General features: G+C 57.4%; 1 protein-coding gene across 1 annotated transcript; it reads right to left on the minus strand.

The window, feature by feature from the left end:
- Nucleotides 1–2,434: 2,434 nt before the first annotated feature.
- INSIG1 (insulin induced gene 1) lies at nt 2,435–11,258 on the minus strand. Its single transcript, XM_029921099.1, has 4 exons — nt 11,098–11,258; nt 9,652–9,818; nt 9,242–9,341; nt 2,435–4,193 (listed from the first exon to the last, which is right to left on the minus strand). The coding sequence occupies exons 1-4, from the start codon at nt 11,140–11,142 to the stop codon at nt 4,164–4,166; spliced, it is 342 nt and encodes a 113-aa protein (XP_029776959.1). The 5' UTR covers nt 11,143–11,258; the 3' UTR covers nt 2,435–4,163.
- Nucleotides 11,259–13,382: the final 2,124 nt, after the last annotated feature.

Here is a 13,382-nt window from a genome sequence, read left to right on the forward strand (position 1 = left end):
TCAGGAGGGGGCCGCTCGTTAGGGCACAGCCACTCTCCTCACCTCGAGGTCCTTCTCACAGCTCCACACCTGCCCACCCTTGTCGGGTCTTTGCAAGGAAGGCGATTGATAGGAAACTAGGGGGCCAGGTGACACCAGCTGCTCAGGCTGGGGTGGGGGGCACTAGGCCCACGTGTGGGAGGGTGAGGGTGGGCACGAAAGCGGGTGGGTGGCCGGCGAGGCGCAACGTGCAGGGACGCCTCAGACCTCCCAGGAGCCACAGCTCACGGCACCGAGCCCGGAAAAGGTCAGTCCTAAGGGCGTCCATGTGTACAGGAGAAGGGCACGTGTGCAGTTAGCAGGGAGGGAGGGGTGGGGGCCTGGACCCTAACGACTTTGGGTCAGCAGCCACAGCTGCCCAGGTTTGATCCGGGCCGTGCAGCCAGCCTTGGCTGGTGGAGACTGGCGGAGGCAGGGGGAGGCTGGCAGAAGGTGGCGGAGGCTGGTGGAGGCTGGTGGAGTTTAGGGGAGGTCGAGGGAGGCCAGGGGAGGCTGGTGGTGTGGACAGCCCTGCGCCGGGGACGAATCATCCACGGGGCCACCACCCTCATTGACGTGATGTGTGTGGCAACATGGCAGCCCAGAGCAGTGGAGCAACGTCTTGTCACAAATGTGACCGCATTCCGGAGAGGAGCCCTCTCGGAAGTGACACTGAGGAGCGAGCCTTACAACATCAGGATGTCGTTGGCAGGTCGGCGATCCCACGTGGGAGAGGGCTTGGGCTGGGCCGCGGACAGGAGCCCCTGCCACCAGCTCACAGGGCCTGGGGACAGCGGAGCATGAGCTGACGGTCTGAGCGAATGAGTGAATTCATGTATTCGACATTCCTCCAGCTAAGTGTCCGAGGCGAGGCACGGAGCTGGACGGCAGCCCCGCGGCCCCAGGAGCTTCGCGGGGTAGACGTGCTGTGGGAAAAAGTCGATGTTGGCTACAGTCTGAAAGATGAAAATAAATGCACAACTGCAAACAGACAACTTCTCAGAAGCCCCAGGAAGAAAGTCCCTCCCATGGACTGAGCCTGTGTCTTCCCTGTGCCCCTGAACTTGACGCTGTGCATTAGAAGGAACAAAAACCTGTAGAGAACCAGGAAAATAGGTGCCAAAGCACTTTGCAAAACTCCATGGCCCGTAAATGGACCTGGTAAAGAAACACCGCTTGTCACGTGGGGTGTTTTGTCCTCTAACTCGAGTCTGGTGGGACCCGCCCCAGCGCGGCCGCTCATTCTGTCCAGACGACCTCGTGCCCAGCGCTGGTGGGTGTTTCTAGAAATGCTCAGGTAAGAAGTCCCTCCAGTGTGAATCTTGCGAAGGAACTGCACAGAGCACCAGGTTTGGGGCTTAGGATTGGATGCGTATCATGTGTTTTCTCTACGTATTTTGGCCGTAGAGATCTCCGGGATCAATAGGAAACCCTGCCTGTGGCCAATTTACTACTCATCAGCCCACCTGTCTTGAGCAGGAGCAAGCCTGATGGTAGATTCATGGGGAGGCGGCCAGAGTCATCACGTAATATGTGCTGGAGACAGACTTTAATGTCCTTATGAATATTTTACAACATAGAGAAGCTGAAACTCTCAGAAAGCGAGTGTTGTTAGCAACAGGGCTAGTTAAACACACGAAAGAGCAAAGACAGGATTAGATTTGTCACCCCTCCCCTCTTTTTGCCAGCAGCATGGAGGGGTGCCTGTAATTAAGGGCAGGGCCGTGCTGGGACACGGGTGACTTGTGTGGGGCGCGGGTCTTTAACCTCCAGAAACAGCCTGGAGGTGAGGTTGCAGGGACTCCCATAACCAGCTGAGTGAACAGCACCCTTGTGCCCGTCCCGGGTTCTCCCGCTCAGCCACGCTCTGGCCTCAGACGGAGGGGACGACGCACCTTTGGTCCCGGCATGCCTGGCGGGGAGGAAAGGGGGGGTTCCCCGCTGGTTGACCAGATGGTCCCGGAAGCACTCCCTCCACAAACAGGGGTGTGGGCGTGGTCAGTCCTGTACCAGAGCTGCCGGGCTTGGACTCACGTCAGGCAGGATTCTGAGTCTCTGTGGGGAGGGACGGGTCTGCCCCTCTGGGGACAGTCAGGTGTCCCCTTCCTTCCTGGGTTCTGCCTGCTGGGAGCCCAGAGGCCCTGGGACACCGATCTGGGGTAGGGAGAAGGGGCCCCGTCACCCCAAGACCGTGCACAGCACTGCTGGGAGGGGGCGGAGGGTACGGAGGGAAGGGAAACGGGACCACTGCCACCCCTCGCTTTCCACCGAGAGCGAAAGTACTCTCAAGCGGCGTTTTCCCCGAGAGGATGTGTAGACACGAGTCAAGTTTGAAGAGCTACAAGAGTTTTCCAGTCCACATTCCAACATCCTACAGAGACGCCCCCCACCAAAGAAAAACTCATCACTACGGTAGTTGGTTTTGAACCTTTAATAAAAGTAAAAAATGAATGGAAAAAGAACACAATGCTGGAAATTAAGTGCGAATGTGGACCTCACCAGATAGATCTCAGATAGTGCAAATTTTGTTCATAGTACTTTACATTTTTACAAACTCAAATCACTTTGGTTCGTATACTTGCTATAAAGTATTGGCAAAAAAATTCTTCAAATTCACATTTTTTTGGCTACATTATTTCTAACAGATAGAGATTTACTTCCAGTTGAAGAGAAAAAAATACTTCCTGTCTGTACACAATCAAGTAGGTTTTAATGAGTCAATTTCTGCTTCCACCTTGTAACTTCCGGTTTTCCAGAAAAAAACGTGTGGGGTCATTTCGAAGGGCGGAAGGACCCCATTTTCTTCCAGACAAAATTCCTCGAAAACGAATCGGCAACACAGCCACCCAAAATTCACTCCCAGGTGTTTTTCTCAGAACAGAACAGAAGAACCGCAACAGGACCACCGCGCACGAAGCCAAGGGCATGGCAGCTGCCGCCGCCCGTCCAGCCGGCTGCCGCGTCCAGTCCAAAGGAGTCTTTTAATGAAATCGCTTCACGAAAATTTAAAACAAAAACACTTAAATTGCAAAATACAAAAAAAGGTAAATTTGTAAGTAAAAATTACAAGTCTACTAAACGCACGAAACCGGAGTATTTCAAAGGGCCAGGGCTCAGTGGAGGGTACAACAGAGTAACTTCCCAACTGAAAGAAATTATTGCTGAATTTCGCCTCCATGCAGCACTGAAATGAATGGAGAATCCCTCTTTAACATCTCATACGTTAAAAAAAAATAAATATTTAAGAGAATGCAAGGCTCAGATTGGTTTTCAGATACATTGCACTTGAAGTGAGACCCAACCCTCGCCAAGTGGGTCTGCTATGGTCTATGCCATTGAGTGAATACATTGTGCTCACCGAGATCTTTGAGTATTTAGAAACCCCGAATGTTCGACGTGGTGATATGTGCACGCTTCTTTTTACAAGGCAATCACAGATTGCAAATCCCATAGGGCTGCGGAAAAATCGTCATCTCTACTCTGGAGGTTTAAGGAAACGGCAGACATCTCAGGCTGAGACCGAAACACACGCAGACAGGTGCTCCCTCTTAGAGGACTGGGGGTTCTGGAAGAAACTTCACGAATTCTGAGCTGAGATTTCCAGGCGGCCACAGTGGAGAGCCGTGGCCTTCGCTGCCTTCCGCGCCAGTGAGATTGTCTACAGGGTCTCCGCGCCGCCACCGCAGGGGCCAGCCTCCCGGGGCTCACGGCCGCTTCTCCTTTTACACAACCCTATTTTTTAAAAAATCTCTTGGATAAATACGATTCCTATTTTTGACCACACTTCACCTCTGTTACAGCACCATCAAGCTATCCCTTGTGGGCACGGGTACAAAACCAAGAGCTGGTAATTAGGCTTTAGTTCAAGGCTTTGAAATATGGCAACTTGCTTTTAATAACATAAATGATTTCGAATACTCGGGAAGCTGCGCCTGCCTGAGGCCCCGCCCCCGCCGGGGTGGGGCCCCGGGGCTGACGCAGGCAGGTCCCCTCGCCTGCCGCTCCGGGCCAGGGGGCTGCTTTGTCCGGGCGTCACGGGTGCAGTCACCCAGTCTCAGCGGGTCACGGAGGAGGAAGCTCATCTCTGTCGCAGTCCAAGGTCACGGCCTACTTCCCACACCGTGCTCTTCGGCGGCTCCGGAGGCTCAGTCGCTGTGCGGCTTCTCGGGAACGCCCTGTGCGGAGAGAGGGCAGCTGGTGAGCACCGCGGGGACCCCAGAGGCTGTGCTGTCACACAGGAGGTGAGGCGGGAGACACTGGCCGGGCCCTCCTCAGCCACCCGGACTGACCAGGGGCTGTCAGGTGACACGGGGTGTGGCCAGTGAGGCTACTGAGAGGGTGTGGCCGGGAGGCAGCGGGGGTGGGGCGGGGGTGAGACATGCCGCAGGGGCAGGGGCTGCCTGAGGTCTAAGGAGGCAGCTCTTCCCTGCCAGACGGGCTCCTGCTCCTGAGACGGGGCTCCTGCCCTCCACCTGCTCTGAGCCCACTTCTCCGCCACAGCTCACTCCGCGGCCGCCCGGGGACACAGGGACCCGAAACAGGCCTCGCTTTAGGACGTGGAGTAACCGCAGCCTTCCTCGACACAGATACACTGTGCACTCCGCTTCCCCACAGGACCCTCACCCGCAGGTGCCCCCGCCCTCGGGACGGGAGGACAGGGGTTTTGCTGATGGACGAGCAGGACCCACACCTCTCCTGAGGCCACAAAGCTGTCACTGGGCGCCCGAGGGCCTGCAGGGATCACTTCTGGCCCTGAGTCTGGGGTGCCCCACTGGCCGCCCCGTCAGCCAAAGGAGGCCTCCTGTGTAACCTGATCCGCGGGGAGCGCAGCGGGGTGCAGTGGCCTCCAGGGCTCTGGGTGCGATCCCTGCCTCGGGGAAGCACAACTCGGGTTCAGAACTGGTCCTTCAAGAGCATCGTGAAGTGACCACCAGGAGCAGGAGGGAGGTCCCCACTGAATGGCACCCACAGGAACCCGGGGGCCGGCCCCCCACGCGCGCTGAGACACACGGAGAACAGGTTGGGGTCCACAGTCCGAGGGAGACTAAACTCAGGTCTGGCCTTGAGAACACAGGTGACCGCCGGCAGCCTGGGCCGGACATGGCACTCCTGCCGCCCGGGAGGCTCGTGTCCAGGGGTGGGTGGGGGCCCGTGGCAAAGCCTCACGGAAGAGCCACGGAGGGCCGATGGCAGAGGCGAGCTGCACTCGAGAAGGGCGGCGTGTCGGACCGCGGGCAAGCCCACCTCGCACTCCTGCACCCAGCCGGGGGAGCCGTCAACCTTCGCCAGCCTCCATTTTCCCATCTTTAAAATGGGCTAATACCAGGTCTCACTTCAGACTGTTATACAAGGTCACACCAGCTGCACACAGCCTGTACAGCGAGTGCGAACTAACATCAGCCTCAGAAGTAACACCAACGTTAGCGTCATCGTCAGCGGCGGGTCAGGCCAGTCACAAACGGGAAAAGGCACGTTCAGTCCTCCGGGGGTCCTGGGCTACGGGAAGCAGAGTGTGGCAGTTTGAAGTCTTAACTTTTAAAATAAACTTGAAGCTACAAATAGCAAATAAAGAGGAAGTTTTATAAAATCATGCCACAGACACGCCATTTCCTTTTCAACCCCAGGCTGATGACAAGCACCACGCAGGAAAAGCTACATGAACCACTGAACCGTAAGCAAAGCCCACTGTAGCGTGTGGACGTAGCCATGCTAGCAGGCATTACATTTCTTCCTCAGGGAGGGGGCCGCACGAAAGGACAGAAGAGGATTCTAGAACCGAGACGGAGGCGGGGCAGGGAGGCACAGGGCACCGGAGGAGCGCCCGGCTCGGGGCAAGTGCCCGAGTCGCACAGGGTCAGACTTGGGCAGGCCGGGCCTGAGCACGGCTGGCGTCTCCGTGTTCCCCAGGCACCCCCGCCACAGAAGTCCTACTTGGTGAAGGCGTCGATCCTAAACCCGGAGTTCCTTCTTAGACGCCCCGAAGTGCCGAGCCGGCCCCGTTTTTCATGGAAACAGCTTGAGTGCAAAGCTCTGTGGGCGAGAGAGAGCTCCACCGAGCTGCGGGCACAGCCCAGGACGGGGACGGGCCGGGCCCGCTCCTGACACCGTGAGCGGTCTCCTGGGTTTGAAGGATGGAAAGGAGTTTTCAAATTTTGGGCAAAGAGTAAGCCAGTCTTTATAAGAAAGCGGTTATTTTGTTCATCTCCTAGAAGAGAATAAGGATCAGGTTGAAGTATTACTCTTTAAGGCACCTCTGCAACTCGTCCCTGAGCACTGGGTGCTCTATGGAAACCAATTTAACAATAAACTATTAAAAAATAAAAAAAAAAAATAAAATAAAAATAAAGGTAGTTATGTCCTCGCTGAGGAAGGTTCCAGCAAGGCCCCCCGTCACAGATGCCACAAAAGCAGTACAAAGGTTCACAACTCGGGGACCCCAACACACAGGCCTGCAGAGCAGGCCGTCCCCCCAGTCCGTTCGGGCGCGGCCTCAGCGCTGCCCCGAGGAGGCCGGGGGCCTCACTGGACAGACCGCGCTGCCCCAGGCTCCACAGAATCGGGGCTGGGGAAGGCGGGGGGTGGGTGGGGGGAGAGAAGCCCCCCGAAAACCCAGTCAGGCAGGGAACCGTTGATTCGGAACGTGCATCTCACCGTCCGGACCTGACGCAGCCCGAGACCGTGTGATTTCCGGCACCCCCAATTCTGTTCACATGGAGAACACGATTTTGGCCTTGCACCCTTCTCTGATGGGTGCTGCAGCAGCGTGAGCTCCGAAGGCCAGCCGTGCGCCCCTGGAGAGGGCACGGAGGCTGGCACCCCGGTGCAGGGCGGATGGGGCGCCAGCGAGCAGGGGACCCTCCCTGGCACTACAGGAGCCGATGCCGCTGCTTTCGGGAGGGGCTGGCACACACATGCTCCCAGGGGTGGAGGCCAAGGGAATCAGAACAGCAGGGACCAGCCAGAGAGACCAGGGATGCCGGGGGGTGGGGAGGGGTCACCGTCCTGCCCCGAGGGAGCCGCCGCTGCCAGCCTTCCCACGACCACACGCACCGTGCCCGCAGACGGTGGGACAAGCCCCCGCACGCCTGGCCGGCGGCTGACCGCGAAAGTCACGTTCACACGGTCGTTTTAACGATGAGAAAACGCGCACTTTGGTAAAGAGCACGTGTGGTTCCCTCCAGAGGCAGCCGCCTCTAGCCCCTCGCACCCCCGCTCTCCCCATCCCCCAGTCCAGAGGGCGGTGCTGCCCGCCAGGAGCCTGGCCCACACCCCGGGCCCCCTGCTCTCAGCACCCTGGGCTGGGGACCGGGCTGCCTTCCTGCCTCGGAGCGGCATCAGCGGGCAGCGGCCCTGGTGATGGGAGCCCCACGCTCCTGGGGGCTCGCCTCACCTTCCCTGCAAACGGGGCCCCGCAGGAAGGGTGCACATGTTCATGGACAGAGAAAACAGCGAGTGGGGTGGGCGCAGCCTTGAGGACTCGGGAGGGAAGGGGTCACGCCCTTCCTCCTTTCAGGGTGCGAAAACACCCCGATGTAGCACGCTCACAGCAAGAAGACGCAGCGTACGTTACCCTTTACGTCATCTTTAAATTCCTACACTCCTCTGCACAATGTGTAATTTCAAAATTTGTGCCGAAACGACTGAAGGAGCCCAGCAAGGATCATCTACGGAAACCATCTTCCCAAAGGTACGGCGTGCAGGCCTCTTACAGTTTCCTCCAACCGTTTCTAGCTGCTCACGAGTCGGGCACGTGGGAAGTTTCTGCCGCTACCAAAGAAACACTTCCTTCCCGAACTTGGTTCAAAGACTTGTCCGTGACTCCATAACCGCATCAGCCCCTCGGCCTCAAACAGCAAGGCTCAATTTGCCGAGTGTTATCCAAATTCTAATTTTGCGAAGGGTCACCTTGGCCGATGCCAGGCTCGTCCTGCAAACCCTATTAGGGCTTCTCTACGGAAGCTACTGACCTAAGAACGCCCACAGGCACTCGGGGGCCTGGCCACTTCCACGCGGAAGAGCCGTCAGGTGGGCTGGGAGGGGAGGGAGCCAGGGCACAGGCACGACGGGAGGCTGCCGCCAGTGCCACCTGGACCGAGTCACGGGGCACGTGGCTGGCCCAGTAGGTGGAGCGTGGGACTCTTGATCTCAAGGTTGTGAGTCCGAGCCCTATGCTGAGTGTAGAGATCACTCAAATATAACACCTCAAGAAAGGCTCGCACGTACATAGGTACACACACACGCACACACGCGCGCGCCAAGTCCCCTGATCCTCACTGCGGCGCCAGAAGTGGAATCTCAGCTGAGTTCTCGTTCTGGGACGGGACCGCAGGGGTGGAGGGTGGGGCGTGCCGCACAGTCTAGCTTTGAAATTCAGTGCATTTTTGTGGCACGACCAAGGAGCCCCCAAATTCGGCCCCCACAGTGAGTATCAGCGGGCGCTCGGAGACGCCTTGTTTTCAAAACAGCATGTGAGGGACCCAGATAAGTCTTCCGAGGAAGCCCCGGGGTTTATCTCAGAGGAAGGGCCCTCGGGAGGCTCAGTAGTTTCCTTCAGTTCATTCTATTTAAGCCCCAGAGTTAAAGTCAGCGCCAAAAATCACTTACAGGTCCGTGTTTAATCTTCTTTTACTAAAGTGTTCAAATGCAAATTTTTAACTGCAGAACAGAACTGCCAGAATTATTCCTGACTTCATTCGCCTGTCTGGCTCTCAGGACACGGGTCCGTGCTGGCGGAGCCCATCCGCCCGGTGCGGGGGAGGTTTCAGGTGATGCTGATCGTCCCCAGCCCACCCGGGGCCACCTGTCCCGGGAAGGGCCGTGCTTGCCTGGCCAGCCCTGCCTGGGCGCGGGGTCCCTGCAGCGCCAGCCGCACGAGCGAGGGCGGTGGCGAGGCGTTCCTGCCAACCAGCGCCGTTGGCCATCTCAGGAACTCCTCTCTGCCGGTAACCACACAGAGTGCAGAACAGTCCCCGAGCGGCCCTGCGGCCGGAGGGGACGCCCCAGGACCCTCGTTACTTTCTGGCTCACGAGCTTACGAACGCCTGCATCCTGACGCGCCAGAGAACCGGTGCCGACAGCGACTTTCTGTAAACGCCTGCTTCTCTGAGCAAGTGTCGTGCCTGAGTCTCACCTAGACATTTATCGACACAAATCATACTGTATTACGTGAAGCGACTTCATCGGCCCGGCAGCTAGAGGCGAGGAGTCTGACCGGCTCACGTACCATAGCCAGCTGGCGTCCGATGTTGCCGACGGTGACCCCTCCGGAGAAGAAGATGCAGGGCAGCCAGGAGCGGATGTAGAGGAAATCGGGGGACGTGTACCTGCAGAAGGAGCAGAGGACACTGTGCCCGGGCCGGCAGCCCCCCGAGGCCGGCTCGCCTCTGGGAGAGGCTGTCCTCGCTGGGGAGACGCACAACACGACACGCCGTCGGACGGCGACGCCTCCCCCAAAGTTACACACGGTACATTGTTAGCACGTGAATCATCAGCGAGCGGCATTTTTGAGCATTCCGTGCCTAAACCAACATCCTGTGTGTATAAATACAACAGGACAGCTCGGCTCGGGGGGTGCTGGTGACAGGAGCTAAGGGACGCTCATGGAAGAGCAGGGGTGGGAGGGCCCGTGCTTACTGGTACACGCCGTTGTACACGAGCAGCTGCGTGATCAGAGTGGCCAGGAAGGCGATGGTGATCCCAAGCCCGAGGCCACTTCTCGAGCGGTCGAACGTCCACCACAGGCCCAGGGACAGGGCTGCTAAGGTCATGGAGAGCTGCACATTGTTGGCAAAATCCAATTTCTGGTGATGCGCGAGGTTAAGGAGCCTTCAAGGGCATGTCAGGCCGTCACATACAAGCCAACGCCGCCGACACCCGCTCCAGACCCCACACGGTTTGTTTTCATCATGGACCCCGGCACCCTCTCTCTGTCCGACACTCCTGCCCCGGCCGCGTCCAGATCTGCTCGTATGAGGGGGATCGGTGGGTTAGACCCGTAATTCTACACGGAAACTTCCTGGAAGCTGCAGCTGCCGGCGTTTTGAGCACAAAACGTGCTGCGGGGACCTCACCTAGAGTCTCGCTTCTGCTCTGTGGTTTTTATTAGTAACTCAGACCCTCTCGTCTCCACAGGGACCCCGCAGGTGGCAGGGGGCATCGCACACCTCCGGGCTGTGGGGACACAGCCGCCTTCCGTCACACGCCGTCAGAGTGAGGCTGGCTCACACGCACGCTCCCGACACGCTTCTCGTTACAGCACGGGTACGGCCGGTTCGAGAATCGGTAACTCAAAAACACTTCTCGTGTCTAGGTTTCCTGAAGAAACCCTAAGGCTTTGAGACCCGGTACTCTGCCGTCTGTCTTCCTGAAAAACGCACTTCCCTGCGGCCACGTCACAGTCTGTGCCACACATTCCGCCCGTGAGCTCTGGAGGTTTAGGGACCTTGCATTAGGATCCCTTCTCCAGGGGCGCCGGGGGCTCAGTCGGCTAAGCGCCCGACTCTTGAGCAGGGGTCGTGATCTCACGGGTCGGGAGGCGGAGCCTAGTGTGACAGCTCAGAGCCTGCTCGGGGTCCTCTCTGCCCCTCCCGCGCTCGCGCACACACAGGTTCTTTCAAAGTAAGTAAAGACGCTTAAAAAAAAAACGAGACGACTCCCACCCCCAGCTGTCCCCGAGCCCTCGTGCTCACAGCCAGGGAGGGGCAGAGCGGCAGAGACAGGATTCTCCTCTGCCGCTTGAAGACGCAGCCCCAAGAGCGGACCCCCCAGCCCCCCGCCACTGGGCCACAGACGCCAGGTCTGCACGACGAAGACGCAGGGGGGCCATCTACGAGCGAGTCTCCAAAACCCACTCCAGGGAACCACAAGACACCATCTGACGGAAGAGAGACCAAAGACGTCTGCGCCATTGGGAAAACTCGCTAAGCATAAACCAAGCCGCGTGCTTTAAGATAAAGGAGTGGGTAGGACACCACTCCACCGACCTATAAGGTAACAGCGCACGCTCGACAAGAGCCACAGAAGGCTTCACCGCAGACCCTCAGGAAACGCTCCGGACCGAGCACTCCCGCGGAAGGATACAGCGCTGGCATGGTTGATGCCGACAAAAACCGCGACGCAGCGCATCACGCTGGCCCACTCCCTCTTAAACTTGTGCGGCTCCCCGAGGTGACTGTCGATGCAGGGGTAGAGCAGGCCGACGACAGCTGTAAAGACAAAACACAACAGTGTTAGAACACACCAGCTTCGAGAGGACGGAGTCGCTACGGGGCCGTCATGAACCTATCACTCAAATCCGCTCTGGCCCTAGAGGAGGAATTTCAATTAAGACTGATTCTCCCTTGAGAATAAACAAAAGGCTCACACTGTTTTGAGAAATTGACAGGGGCGCCTGGGTGGCTCAGTCGGTTGAGGGTCCAACTTTGGCTCCGCTCATGATCTCATGGTTCATGAGTTCAAGCCCTGCACTGGGCTCTGTGCTGACAGCTCCGAGCCTGGAGCCTGCTTTGGATTCTGTGCCTCGCTCTCTCTCTGCCCCTCCCCTGCTCGTGCTGTCTCTCTCTCAAAAATAAATAAAACATTAACAAAAAGAAGAAATTTAAAAAGAAAATTGCTGTTCTTTGGTTTAATCAAGCGCAGAACGGAATCGGGCAGAGGGCTACTGGGCCATGTCGCACTACGACAAGGCAGCCATGCGGAGCTGTCCTTGGGAGCCCAGGTCCTGAACTCTCGGACGGCGTGGGACCAGGCGCGGAACACCGGGCCCCTGTTCCCAGCCTGCTCTGACGGCTCCTGGATTCTCATGTTTGTTCCCTCATGTGTAAAGTGACCAGGGTTATGTAACCAGAAGAGCGTCCTGTGGTCTGGAACAGTTAGGCGGTTTTCACAGACACAGGATTCAGAAGCACGAGAGAGGCCAAGGAGAGTTCAGACAGGGGAAAGGTGGGCGGTTCCAGGTCAGAAGTGAGGGCAGGAACCAACAGGCCTGGTGCGGCTCTAGGCCCCCGGACCGACCGTGGGGCACCAAGTTCAGCAAGTCAAGTCACCCACGCCCGGACGCTTGAGCGCCACGAGGCACTTCAACCTGGTTCCTCTGGAAGAGGGAAGGATTTCAGGTTCTTGAACACAAAGAAACCAGACACTTGTTCGTTAGCTACACACTCAGTGCAGAGTTCCCATATCATACAACATTTTCTCAAGTTCTGGTTTCAGAGTTTTGAAAACTGGAATGCAAAGGATTCTGTAACTTACTTTGCTGTAACTTAATCTCACCTTTTAAGGTTAAAAGCTAAATAGGTACAAAAATTTTGCTCTCTGCTTAGCTGATGATAAAAAAAAAAAGTTGGGGGGGGCGAGTATGAGAAACTGTGTTTCAGGTAGTCCCAGGAATTCCTTAAAGCTGCAACAGCAGATAAAGCCTAAACTAGCTAAACTTCAATTTTTAGAGTCAAGTTTTTGATTCAAAGAAACTGCTGTGCCAAACGTGCATGAAAAATACCATCTGCATCTATGTACGTTTCTCCGAAACAAATTAATAGTCCAGCTGTGCTACTTACAAGGTTTAGAAAGGCAAAGCAGGATCTTTCTTTCTTTTTACAATGTTTATTTACTTTTGTGAGAAAGAGAGAGACTGAGTGTGTGGGGGGGAGGGGCCGAGAGAGGGAGACCCAGAATCCCTCAGCACAGACTGCTGGCCCTGAGCTCGAACTTGTGAACCACCAGATCACCACCTGAGCCCAAGCTGGACAGAGGCTTATGCGACTGAGCCGCCCAGGTATCCCAGGACCCTATCTTCCTAAGGAGAGAGATGACGGCATTCTACCCCCGGAGTAAGGCCAGCACCCCCCAGCGACGAGTCCCTGCTAGAACCCAGCTCTCCATTCCCTGTCCTGTGCCCTCAAGCTGTTTTCACAACAGCCTGTGGGCTGAGAAGGTGCTCGGAGTTATGAGCAGTGGCCCTGCTATGTACTGCGCGCCCTGATGCACAGGGGCTTGGTCTGAGACTCCGTTTCCACGTCTGTAAAATGGAGCTAGAGCAGGGAGATGTCGTAAGGGGCGAAGAAAGGAAAGCGCAGAAGATACAAATTAATAAGCAGCCGGAAAGCGCTGGCTGCAAAGCAAACAGCAGGGCACTGCCCCACCCCGAGGACGCGCAGCCCTGGCACTGCCCCGAGCACATGCCCCTTTGCTCTGCCCGCCAGAGCGGGCTGCCCCGAGGGCAGGGGGCTGGGGCAGCGAGGCACCCGGCGGACGTCTGCTCGGCAGTGAGTCCGGATAGCCGTGCCTTTCTACGCGCGCCGCCACGGGGGCGCACCAGGCCGGCGCGCCCGCGCACAGCTGACAGCTGCGGGGCGCCCCGCACCTGA

This window comes from Suricata suricatta, chromosome 2 (assembly GCF_006229205.1).
Source record: "Suricata suricatta isolate VVHF042 chromosome 2, meerkat_22Aug2017_6uvM2_HiC, whole genome shotgun sequence".
Classification (NCBI taxonomy): Eukaryota; Metazoa; Chordata; class Mammalia; order Carnivora; family Herpestidae; genus Suricata; species Suricata suricatta.

Coding starts and splice junctions, on each gene's coding strand:
- INSIG1 (XM_029921099.1), bottom strand. CDS start 11,142: ATGCGCTGCGTCGCGGTTTTTGTCGGCATCAACCATGCCAGCGCT. Junction 9,342..9,651: donor GTGTACAACGGCGTGTACCA/GTAAGCACGGGC, acceptor CTCCTTCTGCAG/GTACACGTCCCCCGATTTCC. Junction 4,194..9,241: donor TCGGACGCCAGCTGGCTATG/GTACGTGAGCCG, acceptor CTCTCCGCACAG/GGCGTTCCCGAGAAGCCGCA.